Source organism: Anneissia japonica, unplaced genomic scaffold (genome assembly GCF_011630105.1).
Source record: "Anneissia japonica isolate Jap-2015-1 unplaced genomic scaffold, ASM1163010v1 scaffold673_len1821605_cov196, whole genome shotgun sequence".
Taxonomy (NCBI): domain Eukaryota; kingdom Metazoa; phylum Echinodermata; class Crinoidea; order Comatulida; family Comatulidae; genus Anneissia; species Anneissia japonica.
The window spans coordinates 607378-624336 of NW_022717449.1; the positions used below are offsets into that span (position 1 = coordinate 607378).

A 16959-nucleotide genomic window follows, 5' to 3' on the forward strand; every position below is an offset into this window, starting at 1 on the left:
GTTATCAATTATTGTAATTACTATGCCCCAATTACTAAGAATCTTAAATGTAATTAAATATTTGTAATGTCAGACCTGATGCCTCGTTAGGAGAAAGAGCAATATCATGATGGTAAACACAGTATCTGCAAGTACCTGGTAAACCTGCAGTTTTTAAATCCTGCAAACATTGACAGTAGCAATATTAGATGATAAAAAAGTATAACTTGAAATAAGAAATTTGATAAAATTCGACCATTTAAGGATCTGAGGGCACTAATTGAGTGGTTTTGGGGTGGGTGGGGGTGTTGGTGTACTGCTTTATGAACCCACCTACAAATATGTAACACAACTGAAATAGAATATTTTTAGGCATACTAGTATTGTATAAAGTGTTTGTATCCTGCTGAAATCTAACCCTTTCACTTTGATGTCATTTGTGGTTTTAGAAAGGGTATGGGTTTATATTCAGTGATATTTTAAAAGTTAAAACCATATTATTTAAGAAGTCGGATTCCTTCAGCAGTGCTGATCATTAGGTCCCTTACATAAATTAAAAGTTACATTTAGTCTTCTTAATATGGTTGTTTAATTGAGTATAAATTTAAATCATGACACAATCTGGTATCTATTTTTTACTGATAAAGACTCAGGAATATAGTTGGAGTGTGTATATTTTATTGTGGAAAAAATATTAATAATAGCAATATACTGTAGAAAGCATTTCTTTAAAAAAAAAATTCTTGTGGGATCTGGGTTTGAGCTCTCCAAAACTTGGCCGCAATTCAAAATAAGCTTGCTGTGTCATAGAAACTTGTCAATCCGCCAAGGTTGTGGACCAAATTTGGGCTTCCAGTTCTCAAACGGGAAACAGGAGGAGTGAGTGAGACTATTATATTACGCTGTGCTCAGGGGCGGGTTCAAGGAAGACTTGAGCTGTCTTACTCCCCCTAAATTGTTAAGAAAATATATTTTTTAAAAGGGGACTAAGAAAAACATTTAAATGCAAATATGAGAGTGCCATTTCCGGCCATCTAGAGGTACCAGAACCATAAAATGTTGTACCGCAGCCCCAACCATGGTGGGGAAAGGGAAATCTAGGCTCCCCTCTTTCAAATTTCTGGAACCACTAATGATGCTACAATACTTAGGCCCCTTTCCCCTCATTGATGGGAATTGGAAATGCTCACTTAACACTTATATATAGATATTTAAAAAAAAGAACAAATTTATGGATATTAGATTTTTATATATGAACTAGAAATATGGTTGTAAAAATTATATAATGTGGATTAAACTAAGTAATTGGCGTTTGAATAATTAGATAGTAAGGTATTTGTCATTTGTTGACAACTCTAAAAATATACTGTTGGGTATTTATTATAATGAGATATAATTCCAGGACCTGTTACCGTGTATATTAACTCAAAATAGAAATTGCCTATGACGAAAATAGTTTTATATCCTATGACAAAATTGAAGTTAGAACCAAAACTAGCAATACTGTAGTAATTTTTTTTTATATGATTTTATGTCCCAAAGTATTTATTTTTAAATGAACACGTATGAAAAGTGCATGAAAAGTGATTTTATTAATTTATATCTGCAAGTTTGATATCGATTTATGGAAAGAAATAAATAATCTTACGATGTGCAAGGAGAAACCGTTTTGTGGTTAAGATACAAAATCCTATCTTTCATAATTGTATATTTGGTTGAAATGGTTATAATTTAATATTTAAGTTTATATATTTGCATATATGGTTTGTGTTTATGTAGTTTGAATAGAAGGTTGATGGAGAAAAAATATTTTTGCTTTGCCCTAGCAATAACCAGATAAAAAAAAAACCACAAGTATGCATTTATGATATAAAGTACTAGGAATAAAAGTTTGAAATAAACTATTAAAATACAGAAAGTAGTGTTTCTCCATTTTTTAATTACAGTAATTGATTTCAGAATCAGTAGATCATGAACTAACATGTACCAAACTACTGCCAATAAGCGCCCGGGCGGTTTAATTATATTTTTTGCCTTTTTCGAGGGGCGCTTATTCAAATGGGGCACTTATGAAAACAGAGTGGAAATTGAGGGGCGCTTTAAATGGAAATATATTAAAATTCAATGGGCAATTTTTGATTGTAATAATTATATAAGGAAAAAAACATGCTAAAGGTGCAAATTGTCAGGAAAAGAAAAGTAGACAAATGTAAGAGGAGGAAAGTTCTCATTTGTCTAGGATAAAATATCCTCATTTTGAAATTGACATAAGAAGAAATTGTGAATTCACTCCGCAGCTCAAATCATGTCAACCACAGTCTCAGGATTATCATTTGCTAAAAAAAATCGATCACAAAAAAAATGAATAAACACCAAGGGGCGCTTATTCAAACAGGACACTTATTCGTGCGAGTACAGTAATGTTCCTAATGCATTGAATAGCAACATGAACTCCAGCTATTTAGCCAATAATGTTACTAAAACATAGGGTAAGTGCACAAAGTAGACAATCAGCTAGGACTTGAGACCCTAAAAGGGGCCAGATACACAAATACTGATGTGCCCTGAGACTCCATATGTAGGGGAAATTATTACACATGCATCTGCTCTGAATTTCCACAAGTAAGGATTTGGTAGTGTAGCAACACAGGAGGTAGGAATAGTAAGGCCAGCATTTCAACTCTACCACTGAAAAATTCACTACATTTCACAAACAGAAGCTATTACATTCCATGACTGGATAGATAAATAAAATTAATAGGTCTCCTCCTGTTTCCTCTTATTAATTGAAATTTCCTTGATAAAACCATCCAAAACAGGGGTCCATACCACTCCCTGTTTTCAAAATCTAAAATCATTGCACCTCCTTTAGTACCAGTACGTTTTTGCTCGTGTTCTTGTTTCAACAATGTTATATTTGTCCATCAAATCTTGTTCAACAGATTTATACTGTATCTTAAATGTTTTCTTGCCTACATCATCAACTGAGGTGTCTTTAGGTTGATCTAGAGAGAAAGAGAATTCAAGCTCATTAGAAATTATGGGAATGGCATACCACATTAATGTCATTTCTGAGTACATGCCAAGAATAAATTGACTAAGGAGGTCCTAACTAACTCAATTAAAGAACAATGTATTTAGCACAAATTCAATCAACAAATGAGCACATCTCAAACTCAATTAAAAAAATGTATTCAATATATTTAACTCAAACTCAATCAACCAACCAAGGAGCTTGTCACAAAATCAAACAAGGAGATCAACACAAACTCAATGAACTAGGCAGTGGCGAAATCAAGGGGGAGGGGCACGAAAGGGGCACTCGCAGCCAAAAAATCTACTTTCAAGTCAGTGGCACAGAGCGGTATGGTGGTGCGTATATATGACTGAAATTAAAATGAATGAAAACAAATTCTTAACCAAAATGAAACAGTTAAACAGTACTGTAAAACATTAATCATAAGGACTGTACAGTATGCATAAGTATGTTAATCATTTACATTGTAAATGCCTTGATGCAAGTTCATTATATAATAGTAGTAAAAACAAAATTTAGAAAAAATTTGTTTTATTACACCTGCTGCCACCTTCACATCTGTATTTCTTAATCATATAAATTTAAAGCATGTACTGTATTAATCAGATTTCTACATTGTTTACATCATTACATTACATTCTTTACAAAGATGCAATAGAATCTTAAGCAACAATTAGGAAGCCCCCTCTCAAAAATGATTACTTTTTCTACTTTTTATTACTGAAAATCAACGCTTCTATTTGTTACGTGTAAATTGCAGAGAGTGCTATCTTTATATAAGATCTTTGTCTTGCACTCGCATATTTTTATTCATAAATATAATTTTATTTTTTATATTCTCTGCCAAGATAGTCTATATGCCATTTGACTGTTTGTCAAAGCCCTCGACACTGGACATTCGCATGTGCAATGAAAAATAGTGAGTGGGCTTATTTACCTGTATACTTAGCTGGATCGGGTTCATCTGGATTTAGTAAAGCCTTAGCCGGTATTGGTATAATTCGGCCAGTTCTCTTGGACACTCGTACACGGTCCCCAGCTTCTGTGTATCGGAACTGAATATCTGTTGGTTGACTGAAAGACAGAACCATACAGATGGATCAAAGGCATTACTACAAAACAAATTACCATTATGGTAAGCCATGTCCAGACTGGAATTTGATTTGGAAAAACCATGTGACATGCCTAAATATGGTCAAGATGACATCACATCAAGACCATTTATAGCTTCATCATCGTCTGTAATGGATATACTGTACAGTAACATCTTCCAATTACGTACAAAATTCATAATTCATAGAGTTCAAATTTTCAGCATCAGCAGTGTGGTGCGGGTGAATAGGCCTAGGCCTATGCTATAAAGTACAGGGCTAGGTAGGCCTAAGCCTTGCCATGGGGGAAATATTTTGTCACAATATATGACCTGGATTTTTCGGTTTTCTGCAACAAAATAATACTTTACAGACAAAAAAATTGCCTGTGCTGTGAAGTATTTATTTGAAGTGATTTCCAAATGAAAACATGACCAAATAATGTCCAAAACTAGTGTTATTATTCTTTTCATAAAGATCGCGAATCCATGCAAACAGCGCCTCAACATGCATGCACAGCTCAAATATAACATATCGCAGCTGAAAACGATTGATATTGTACTTAGTTTTATATAACTTTAATCGTTTGAATGTTTTCTCTCTTAGCTTATATAACAATTTAAATTATTTCTGAAGAATTTTACATACATTTTAAAGTGTTTTTGTAGTTGAAAACAATCGCTCGCAATGGCGTCATCACCGCAAATTTGGTTAGTAAAATCGAAAGTTCGTAAATGGGAGGTTTATGTAATTGGGAGATGTTACTGTACGAAAGTTTTTTTTTGTCAAAGAAAATTTGATAGTTTAATAAAGAGCTGTAGAGTAATAAACTGGCACAATCATTGTCCCAATCCCAAATTGTGTGTAGCATGTTGGCACTCACCTGTCTGAGGGGTCAACAAGGGCGACAGAAAAGTAATCCAAAGGTGTTTCACTGGCAACCATCGTCCCTCTATATCCCTCCATCTTTCCTACATACTTGTAACACTGTGGTATGAAAACATATGTCATAAATCAATTAATTTAAATAGCTTATAATATATTTATACTTCAACAACATTTTGTGAGGGTAGTCCATCAATCTATGGCTGAAAGTCATACTCCGGAGGAAAAAAAATTGTTGATATGTTGTAGAACTGATTTTTCTAAGACAGAAAAAAGTTGTTTGACGAAAAATTGGGGACCGGTGAACGAGATACAGATTTTTGAATATTTAAAAACTGGGGGAAAGAAGGGACGTAACCGCCCATTTTACTGTACTTTTTTCTGTCTTAGAAAAATCAGTTCTACAACAGCTCCTCCGGAGCCTGACTTGAATATAGTTGTTTGAATGTCATTAGCATCATACAGTATAGTAATCATTACTTATTTCCCACCTTTCATTTTCTTTATAATAATTTGTATTTATTGTTATTATGTTACAGTAGATTAAAGCCAAAAACCATCAAAGATACTATAGCAATAAAGTCAACTATAGAAACATTTTTTTTCTTTTGTTGACCAAAGGTCATTTATTCACAATCAAATATCATTAATATTTATTATTCTGTACATTAAATTCATTAACAATTCTTGATGGATGAATGTATGCAAGACAATTCTCCCCCCACCCACCCCACCAATTGTTGACCGAAGGTCATTAAATTACAGCTCTATCAAACTTATTTATAATCACATAATACATTATAATACAATATATTAATTATTACAATGAAATAATGAATGATTAAGTTCAGCAAAACAATAATCAGTCATATTGCTTAAAATAATCAGAATGTAATAACAATGTGAATATATAATATGCAAAAAAAACCTATTAAATAAGCTATTGGAGCCCCAGAATTGTCAATTTTTTTAAGGAAAGTCGACCCCTGAATCAATAATCCCAACATTATATACTATAGAAACATTTTAATATTTATAGTATGTAATACTACAACATCACAACTGTATCTACTGTATCTCATCAAAATCATGTTTTTAAAATGTTAAGCACAATAACAAACAAATACAGATATAGATAAATAAATTATAGAAATAAATAACAACAGACGGATGAATGAGTTGTGAAATAAACATTGGCGAGGAATTATGAAGTGCTTTGAAAACAAATAATAAAATCTTGTAAGTAATTCTCTGTGTTACAGGAAGCCAATGAAGGTGCCTTAACACAGGAGTGATGGTTCTCACAATCATAGTGTCCCAAGCTTAAATCATGCAAACCCCAGTATTTTACTTCAGAAATAACAATGACAAATAATTGTGTATAATTGCACCTATTTTTCACTTACTAGATCGCCTAGATGAATTTTCCACTCTTTGATTGGTTGAACTATAACAGGTGGTCTAGATCTACCAGGTAAGTTTGCAATCTGGGCTTGGATGGTTCCAGGTCGTGCCATAACATAACGGTAATGTCTGTTAACTGTGATTTCTTTGATATTATGTCTTGACGCTGCTGCCAGATACAGCTGCGTCAAACGTGGCATCCTGATTGCTCAATAAACAACTCCTGATAACAAAAACCAGTGACAATTATATTATCTGAAATGAAACAAAATCAAAATTTTATAAAAAATCAACAGTACAGTAATACTGAAATGCATATATAATAATGTATTTTTGCCTAAAACAGAGAGACACTGTCTGGTAGGCTATCTGGTAGGCTTAAATGGGAGCAAGCCCATCCATTTACCACTGTGTGTGACTTGCCCTCAAGGTCACACATTAGTATCTGTCCGGGCTGAGACTGATGGTCATTCTGTTATGGTTATGTACTACTAAAATAAGAGAGAGGCTAGGCCTAGCCTAGCACTTCAACTGGCTTAGGCTAGTTAGCGCGCCTAGACTACATAGGCGCCTAGCCCTAGCTTTGCGCCTGTCTATACTCTCTAGGTAGGCCTAGCTAGGCTTCCTGTAGCTAGAAAAGTAAGTAGGCTTAGGCCTAGCTAGGCCTTGGCCTAATTCCCTATACTAGGGCTAGGCCTAGGTCTACCTAAACTTCCCGTAATCTCTTCCCTAAAATAATAAACTTCATTTGCCTTCTTAACAGTAAAACTTGATGCAAAATTTAACAATAAATAAATGTTTTTATTTATAATATCATTTCTTTCAGTTGTTAAAAACGCATGCTTGCCTCTCCGTTAACAACATGCCGTCCATTGTGTTGGACTACACCATTCACAACAAACTTACTCCTAATGATTTATCTTTCTTCGACCTTCTATATACGATTTTAACATACATTGCATTCCGATATATATCTGTTCATATTCAATCACATTAATTAATTTATCTAACTTTATTTTAAACTGAAACAGATTTGTAACGAACTTGATTTTACCATACTTACCTACAGGAAAGTGGAACGGCAAGAAAAACAGACTATTTACATTTCAAAGAGAGACCCTCGAAGAAGGCGGATCTTTTGCGAGGGACTGCCAGCAAGTGTCTAGAAAACACTTAAGATTTTTTTTTTGACATTTGTTGTGCTAGACACATTCAAGAATAATATGTCTACTGCTACGGGAGTTTTTCTGCTGTCGCTGACAGCGGTCCCTGTATGCTACAGTATGAATTTAATGAGTAGCATGGGTGATCACCGCCTAGTTTTTGGTGGTGCATGTCTCGTTTTGGCTGTTATCGTGTTCATGTCGTATCTCATTATCGCCTTCACTGGCAAACAGAACAAGCCTAGCGATTTATTTTTCTACGGTAATATTTGCTTTCTGTATTTTTCAAAATGTTGTTTATAATTGATGTATTTTTTTACGGTTACACTGTTTTCGAATAATTATTTTTTTAGCAGTTATTGTTGGCATGACTCCTGAACAAAATGGAAGATTCCAAAAATGTTTTTGTTAATATTTCGAACAGTTGCAAGAGACTATTTCACTAAATACTGAATAATAGAACTCTAATAAACAATTAGTATAGCTGCGCATAGTACACTAGCAGAAGTGAAAAAAATCCTGAGAAGGAAATTTTTGAATGCATTAAATCTTAACTAAGTATAATAATTTTCCTGTAGTGCACGATGTAGCTAAAATTGCATTATAATAAGTCAATCGCCATCTTTTAATGTAATAATAATAATAATAGTTGGATTTGTAGAGCGCATCATGCGAAAAAGCCTCTATGCGCTTGGTGATTGAGCTCTTTGAGTTGGACATTTTGAGAAAAAAGAAAGTTGAAGTTATTTTATGAAACTAAAAAAACCTACTCCTTAAACTAAGGCATGGTTGGCCATTGGCTCTGAGGAGTTCATCCGCCCTTTGTTCAGCTGTTTTTTTTTTATATCAACTGTTGTAGCAGTCATCGGTTGCTATAGTGATATGTTCAGCATACCTTGTGCTTATTACTTTTAGCAGTGCGTATGCTGATTGTTGGCGCTCCAGTACACGCTAACCCGCTGCGATGTCGCACATCGCAGTACATATACGGTGAATAAATATTTGATTGTGTTCAAAGAATAAACAATGACATTTGTCAGAGAGATGAACATTTCTTAAAGCATTTGAGAGAATACAGTAATCACTTTTTGGTCGGTACAGACAGGTAAAATCATGTGATGATTTCATCTAGGCCTAGTAGGCAGCTAGGCTACGGTCTAGGCCTCGGCCTCAGTGGCCTCCTGCCTCTAATTTTGTCCCTTGTGTCTTTAAAAAAGGTCTAGAATATTCCTATTAAATGATCAGTTTCTTTAGTTTATTAGAGTCCATTGATTTAAAGAATTCCTTAATTTTTCATTGAATTTAAAGTAACTTTCTTCAGGTTCTAATCAACATTGTTTTACAACAGTAATTTTTCATTTACCACTTGTCAACAAACGACAGTTGGGCAAGTGTCTGACCTCTCCGCAGGTGGGCGTTGAAGTGCTAGTGAGAAAACACTAGCCTACAATTCATTGCGGTGTGTGATATATACTGTACAAGTCAGGGGCGGATCCAGAGATGTCCAAAAGGGGGGGCCGAAAGGGTGGCCGAAATTTAGGCCGATCGAGACAACATTGACCCAGGGGGTCCGCGAAATTTTTGTGTTCTAGACTCCCGAAAATAACATTTGAGGCGTTGTGGGCTATCATTTTTTTCTTTTTCTTTTTTTTTTTCTTTTTTTTTCTTTTTTTAACCTCCCAAAAGAGGGAGGGGGCGGAGCCGGGCCGCCCCCACAGTAAATCCGCCCCTGATAACAAAGTAGGATGAAAACAAGTTGTTTTTCACCTTTTGCACATGAACTGAACAAAGATCAAGCCATCCGTACGCTAATGAAAAATTACACTTTTTTTTTTTTTTTATAAGAACACTGAGGCTGAAATTGCTTAAAAATTAAGAACAAAATAAGAACAAATTGAGGCTGAGGTAATGTCAAACTAGAAAAATCAAAAAAATTATATCTGTACCTTATGTGCAGTAGGTGTTACTATGCAATACCCTCTATAATACAGTACAGTAAGTGTAGCTACCTCCCATTTGGGGCCATTTTTTAACCGGGGCCATTTTTTGCTAGACCTTTCTGCTGTACAATAATAATTTTCTATCTTTGAAAAGTGTGTAAAATAAGAACAAAATAAAAACATTTTGAGCCTGAAATTGGCCAAAAAATAAGAACACCGAACCTGGGCAAAATTTTACTGGTTCTTATTTTTAAAAAAAGAGTGTAGTGCACGGCTGGGGATAGGAAAATAACATTGGGAGTTACAGTGATGAATATGTATGTGTTGTGTATAAACATGTGGTACAACATTGGCCATTATTGGGCTGGGAAGTATGCAATCGCATGTCTTACAAGGGGCATGGTTGAATTTAACCGTTTCATAGACAATATCAAAATTCAGGTCTTAATTTTTTGTAAATTGTAAAATATTTATTCTTGCAGTGTTTTCATTATTTGCATTTACCAGTGTCGTAGATCTGGTTATTGGACTGGAATTGGATGGTGTTATTAATAACTTTGTTGCATTTTATCTCAAAGAGGTTAGTACAGGATATTCTATGATGTCATGGTTCATAAATAATTTGAATAGTGCATACTGTAATCATAAACAATATTTGTATTGATATCAATCATGAAAGGAATGGATACAATAGCCAGTCAGTTTCCATAAGTTTTCAAGTTTTGTAAACTGGAAATTTAGTGTTAATTTTTGTTACCATTTAATTGTTTTCTTATTAACAAATACATAATTGCTATGCAAATATGAACTATCCAGGGGCAGAACCAGATGTCCAAAGGGAGATCCCCGATTGAGAGACAGCGCTACCCTAGGGGGTGATCAATAATTTCTTTTTCTTTCCTTCCTTTTTTTATTCTTTATTTTTTTTTACTTTACAAAGGAGGGGAGGGAGGCCCTAAATCCGCCCCTGCTATCTGTCTGTAAAGATCAGTTGCCACATCTATTTAACAATACATGGATTTTTGTGATAAGTCAATATTATAATAAAAAACAATGTAAAATATTTATCATTATGACAAACAACCTGGCAATTCTTTTTTAGTTTATAGTGTATAGGCCACAAAATTAGCTTGTATTTACTATAGTGCAGGGTGGGGTTTTCCAACAAAATAATGAATGACAAAATTAACCAAAGTATTAATTAATGGAGACTCAACATTGTGATGAAGAATCTTAGACACAAGATTTTTTTAAATTAAAATCCAATGGTGGCATTTGCAATAGTTTTTAACTTTTTTTATAAATATTCTCTTAAATTGAACCAAGTATAGATATTTTTCAGGAACCAGATTAATTTATTTTAACTTTTTGATTTTATTTATTTTAGGGTGAACCATACCTGAACACAGCCTATGGAACCATGATTAACTACTGGGATGGTACAGGACACTATTGTATGTACCTAATGATGGTTACTGCTATTGTATGGAAGTAAGGTTTAAGGCAAATATATTTGGCTATTTATGTAACTCTTCATAATCTTGATCATGCTAATGATTACGATTTGCTGATTGTGTATCGCTGTCACCTAAGGCGAAACTTTATTTTATACCTTGTTAAACGAACCCACCGTCTGCAAATATTGATGATATTCGAATAAAAATAAAATTTTATTTTTGGCCAATTAGCGCACCCACCACCACGAAAAAGTTGAAATTTCAGAAAAAAAATAAAAGTTTTTCTTTATTTTTATTACGCCCTCCGCTGCCTTGAAATCTCACAAGATAAGATATGTATGTTTCTTCCTTATATCAATTTGAAGCATTGAACCATCCTATTTTACATTCACCAATAAAATTTTATTTTTATTGGTGAATGTACGCGAAACAATAAGAGATAAAAAAAGTCTTGCCTATTCTAAGTTGTAGAGAACCATCAGAAATCTCCTCCCCTTTTTCTGGACCTCATCAAACCCTCTCCTGTTTCTATAAAATAGCTTGCCTATGTATAAGCAGTGTGTATATATATCTGTCTCTTATACACATCTAGATGTGTATAAGAGACAGATATATACTGTACATAGTAGGCCATATTGTAATGGTGGGAAAATACTGGGCATGGGACGTGGCAATACAAATGCTTTATAAAACCAACATTACTATATTGTTATAAATAGATTTATAATTAACTATTAGAAGTTGTAGTGATTTGTGATTTTTAATTCAATCTATTTAAATGAGCAATCTAATACTGTTTATTGAATGTTGTTTTTTCTTTTTCTCAGAAAATCAAAGCCCAGAAGAAGAGTATTTTCCAAAGACCATTTGATCTAATGATGGTGATATACTTACTGACCTCATGTGTCTTCTCTTTCATCAGGATGCTAGTAAGGCAATCCATTCATTCTTTCATTTATTTTCTTGAGATTATTTGCTTCTTGTGTATTCCAATGGCAAACATACTCCCTTCCATTAAACTGTCACCATTTCCATCTCAATTGACTTCTCCAAATGCTCTAAATTGGCAATCTCAGGCCAACTGACTGTAGCTCATTAGAAAATTTTGCTGATTAGTAAATTCTGCTGCACCTCTCTGATGGCTGAACCAGGGCCCAGCCCATGTTAGAAGAAATTTCAACTATAATTTTTGCTTTACCAGGCAGACTTGTTGTTTCATAGACTTAACTCAAATTCCTGGATGTTTCAGAGGCAATGTCATTTTTTCCACCCTTATTCTTTTGCAGGCTGCATTGAACAGTCCAATCCTATTTGCACAAGCATATGTAAAATTTTATGAACCTTACCTTCTGGATCCAGTTATCTATCCTAAATTACAGGTAAGATTATCCAATTTTTATTTTAGTTATTATTATTATTATTTTTTTTTTTTTTTTTTACATTCATTCTTTATTATTATTATTATTATTATTATTATTATTTGTTACATTCATTCTTCAACACCACAGATAGCTATTTTTTGAGTATTATTATTATTGGCTTGTTTGCGATAATAAGTGCTATGTCATAACGTAAAACTGACACAAAAATAAAAGAATTAATGATACGTTAGTTGCCCAGTCTGAACATCTCAGTAGTTACACTTTAGATTAACATACGCCCGATATTATATACTACTGGCTGAACATAACTGTAGCTTTTGGCATAGTAGGAGATAACTCTTTCTGGAATACTTGATTTATAATTTGCTTCCACATGGATGCAGCAGCTATACGAATACAATCATTTCTATTGCAATTTGCATAAAATATGAAATTGAAGTTTAACAATAATTCATAATGATATTTATACAGACTTGCACAAGATGAAGAAAATTAAAAATAAATACTAACTAATACATACAAATACAGTATAACATAAATTACTGGTAAAAATAAAAATTCAATTAAATAAAATGCACTTCTAAACAGAGCTAAGCTAAATTACTGTAACCACACCCGTAAGACATATTATCATAACAAAGACATCAGCAAAATTGAAAATTTGAAGAATCATATCAGTAACCTGGACCTTGTTTTTTTTATTACTAAAACATGTACTGGTATTAGTGAAATTGTAGTCATGTCAAGTATGGATTTATAGTGTCTTTATATGCCTCAATGATTATAATTTCATGGAGTCAGCCAAGTTATTAGCATACAGTTCAATTATAACCAATTATCACCAACTAAGTGATCAGACCACAGTATAGCAATTTTCGGTAAAATTTACAGAGCATTATGCCGTGATGTTATTTGCTGGTAAGTGGTAAGACCTTCTGTGAACTACTTACAGAAATTTTCATTGGTTTTTGTTTATAATTTCTAAATATTTTTTTTAAATATTTTAAACATGTTTTAACTGTTACTGGACCTTAAGGAAGAACAGTGTCAAATTGATTAGGTGTCCAGAATAAAGACAGATTACTATCTGTGTCTACAACATCAAGGTACACAATGCTATAACCAGCATGCAACTAGCAAACAGAATAGATAAAATCTGTTTTCATTATTCTATTGAAAATTTAGAGATTAAATAAAGGTTTCAATCAGTGCAATATAATCATATTGTAGATCATATTGCAAAACAATGAACTTTCAATTTACAAGAAAAAAATGTCAATAAAATCAGAAAGTACATTGATTTCTAATGGACACATTACTGCCATTAAAAGCAATTTGTATAATCTTTTGAAAGCTTGCAGTCCTCAATGTATCGGCTGTGATCCCGTTCGTCATCTAATTGCCATGTTTTTCCGAAGCTTCCTTGTTCTCATTTGAATGGACATAATTAATGTGATTAGATCTGATATGATCTCATCTTTTCGCCCCTGTGACTGATGGCTAAGATTGATTGTGTATTAACTTACGTTTCATGATTTATTTGCTTATATACTTATTCATTTATTTAGATTATTTATTTCATAATACTAATGCTATAAAATGTATAAAAGCACCTATTAAAGCTAAAACACAACTTGACACCGTCAAGTCTGATACGCCATTACAAAATATTGATGAATCAAAACACTGTATAATACTTAATATCAAACACAAAGTAACAAATTTAAGTAGGAAATAAAGTATAGTATGATTATGTAGTCTTCCTATATATACCTGCATCACTCAGCATTATTAAATATTTTGATACCTTTCAAAGTTTAGAGCCCTGGTCAGACTGAGCCTGATTAGTTTGACCCAAAAACATCCTGTTTGTTAAATTTCCCAATCTACAGGGGGAAATTAAACAGAAAATTCAAGATGCACAGCACTACTAGTTAAATCTTCCTGAGTTGAATTATTGTAAAATATTAAAAATTGTAATTATTCTATTGGAATGTTTTGTTTTTTTTTGCTTCCCTATAGATGCTTGTGTACTGGTTCTACCTTACACCACACAGTTTATGTGCAATATACGGGCTGCTGTATCCAGGCTGTGAATGGATGTCAGACTGGGCATTAATACATGCGGGAGCAGCCATGCAGGTATGTGTATATAAAGTACCTGCCAATCATGTTATACAAATAATATACAAGTCCACCTCATAGTTATAAGTTTACTTAAGGGCATAATGCAACATTTAGAGAAGCCCACCTTAGGGTATAAGTCTATCTTAAGTTTCTGCATAAATCTGCAGAAACTAAAACCTCAAGCTATAAGCTTACCTCAGAATATATGCCTACCTCAGAGAACAGTAAAAGCCAACCTATATAAATTCCACTTACAACGAATAGATATTACTAATTTAACCATATTCATATGAACCTTATTTTTATTATGTTTTCAGGGTCAGTTTTCTCACATTGGATCCTCTCTTCACTCGAGGACACCATACGCATTGAGGGTTCCCATAGATTCACGGTCAACATTCTGGGTTATCAACCTTATCCTGTTAGTCTTCCCTCAGATTTTAGCATGGCGATGTCTAAACAAACCAGCCTTCTTTGCCAAGGAAGTGGATCCAAGACCTCTAAAAAAAGAGCATCTAAAATAATTCAAAGTAATTTCTGTCTTTTTAAAATATACTGCTTCAATTTCAGTGTAACATTGAGATATGACTGGTATTTTTTGAATCAACAGAAATATATGTATTCATTAATTATTTTATGATTGCTTTATTGGTTAAATATCATTGCCAAATGTGTATTCCTGTTACATGGTGTGGATTATTGGATAATAAAATGCTTCCTGACTTTCAACCCACTTCTATAACAAACCTACCTCCCTCGGTTAGTAATTTCACCAATAGTAGGGTATCAGATTGATTTGAGAAATTAATAGAAATAATCATAATATGATCTCCTGCTGATCTCTGGGGAAAAAAATATCCATCATGGGATCAACTAATAAGTATAAAATAGCTAAATATCATTCTACACTTCCTCATGAAATGCAAGCAGTACTATGATCAACACAATTAATACAATTTAATACTATCCATTATAACTTGTTTAATGTTAAATAATGGAGTTTTTTAGCTTTATGCAAATGTTTTAATTCCATGTTGAGAGTTTAATGAGAATTTTAATTATATTTTAAGAAATTTTATAAAAGTTACTGTAATTGGGTTAAGTACCCCCTTGGTCTAAGCCTAGGTTTAGATACAGTATCGCCTTGATCAGATGAAATGCCAAAAAGCAGATGGAATATATATCTGCAATTGCTCTTCCACGTTTAAATCTATTCCTGATAATTATTATTTAGTAATATTTTGATTTATTTGTGTTTTTCGATTGTAAATACTGTACTCCAATTCTATATTTTGGTCGGGGCATACCACAGCATACCAGTCTCTAAACATATGCCCCCTTTTAGCTTGCTGTGCTCTGTTTGTCACAAATTTTAAGACCACTTTCCTTTTTAGGCTTACATGTGAGAGGCCTCAGGATGTATCCTGAGACCAAGGTCACCATACTCGACCAGTTGCCCTCCTTCACAATAAGTGTTTCATTTTCATCAATAATTTGATTTGTTTTTAAATGTGTGTACTATATTTTGTCATTAGCAATATTACAGAATTGTGTACTGTGTTGTGTAATTTATCATCATAATTTGTAGCTAAATTTGATAAATGCCAATTTTATTAATGAAGGGTTTTCCCCCCAATAAATTGGCATTAATTGAAATGAATAATTTTAATTATATTAATAAATTATTAATAATCATAATGATGAATAAATAGATAAAAAGATCAAATTCTTGTGTATTTAATCTGTTGTTGTTGTTGCTCTTCCCGATTTCTAAATCATAAATGTCTCTATGTTTATACAACACAACAAATATTATTGTTTTTCATTCATTTAATATTTTATTTCAGAAAAGATTTCCACAAATCAAAATAAACAAGGTGTACAGTATATTACATTTTAACTATGCATTCCGGGGTCCTAAGGTGGCAGCCCGCACATCCCCCCAAAATAAATTTATATTAAATCTGATCAAAATTCAATAAGGGCCACAAGTAATAAGAAAGTATTATACATACTCCAAATATTTAAATACACCCCATTGTGTTGGGATTCAGTAATTCAACATTGATTATGTCATCAGGAATGACATATTTTAATACTTGGAGTATGGATTATACTTTCTTATCTGAAATTAATCAGTGGACCTTATGTTCACAAGGTTATATTTTTGATGCAACAAAGATGTGTGTAGGAAATATTGTGAATGTGAATTATGAGTGAATTTATGCTATTGAAGATCTTTTTTTTTTAAACTTTACATAGATTTTTGCCTTATAAATATTTATTTGAATATTATTTTATTTTGAATGTTTAAAACATGCAGTTGTCAAAGCAAACAATTTCACACAGTGGTGGATCCAGGAATTCAAAAATACAGGAGGCCCAGAGAGGAACTTTCACAAATTGAGGGTATGATTATGACACCCCTAGTTAGCCAGAAATGGCACTTTTAGACTTGAATATAATTTTCTGTTATTTCTCCGTATGTTTTATA

General features: G+C 33.0%; 2 protein-coding genes across 2 annotated transcripts; one reads left to right on the top strand and one right to left on the bottom strand.

Annotated features, from left to right (window-relative positions):
* Positions 1-2309: 2309 nt before the first annotated feature.
* LOC117110254 (39S ribosomal protein L24, mitochondrial-like) lies at positions 2310-7282 on the bottom strand. The gene is made up of 6 exons (XM_033252887.1): positions 7149-7282; positions 6395-6651; positions 5998-6005; positions 4991-5094; positions 3954-4090; positions 2310-2984 (listed from the first exon to the last, which is right to left on the bottom strand). The coding sequence occupies exons 2-6, from the start codon at positions 6594-6596 to the stop codon at positions 2848-2850; spliced, it is 588 nt and encodes a 195-aa protein (XP_033108778.1). The 5' UTR covers positions 6597-6651; positions 7149-7282; the 3' UTR covers positions 2310-2847.
* Positions 7283-7482: 200 nt separating this feature from the next.
* LOC117110255 (transmembrane 6 superfamily member 1-like) lies at positions 7483-16191 on the top strand. The gene is made up of 7 exons (XM_033252889.1): positions 7483-7821; positions 9982-10079; positions 10887-10990; positions 11756-11885; positions 12243-12335; positions 14361-14480; positions 14783-16191. The coding sequence occupies exons 1-7, from the start codon at positions 7620-7622 to the stop codon at positions 14987-14989; spliced, it is 954 nt and encodes a 317-aa protein (XP_033108780.1). The 5' UTR covers positions 7483-7619; the 3' UTR covers positions 14990-16191.
* Positions 16192-16959: the final 768 nt, after the last annotated feature.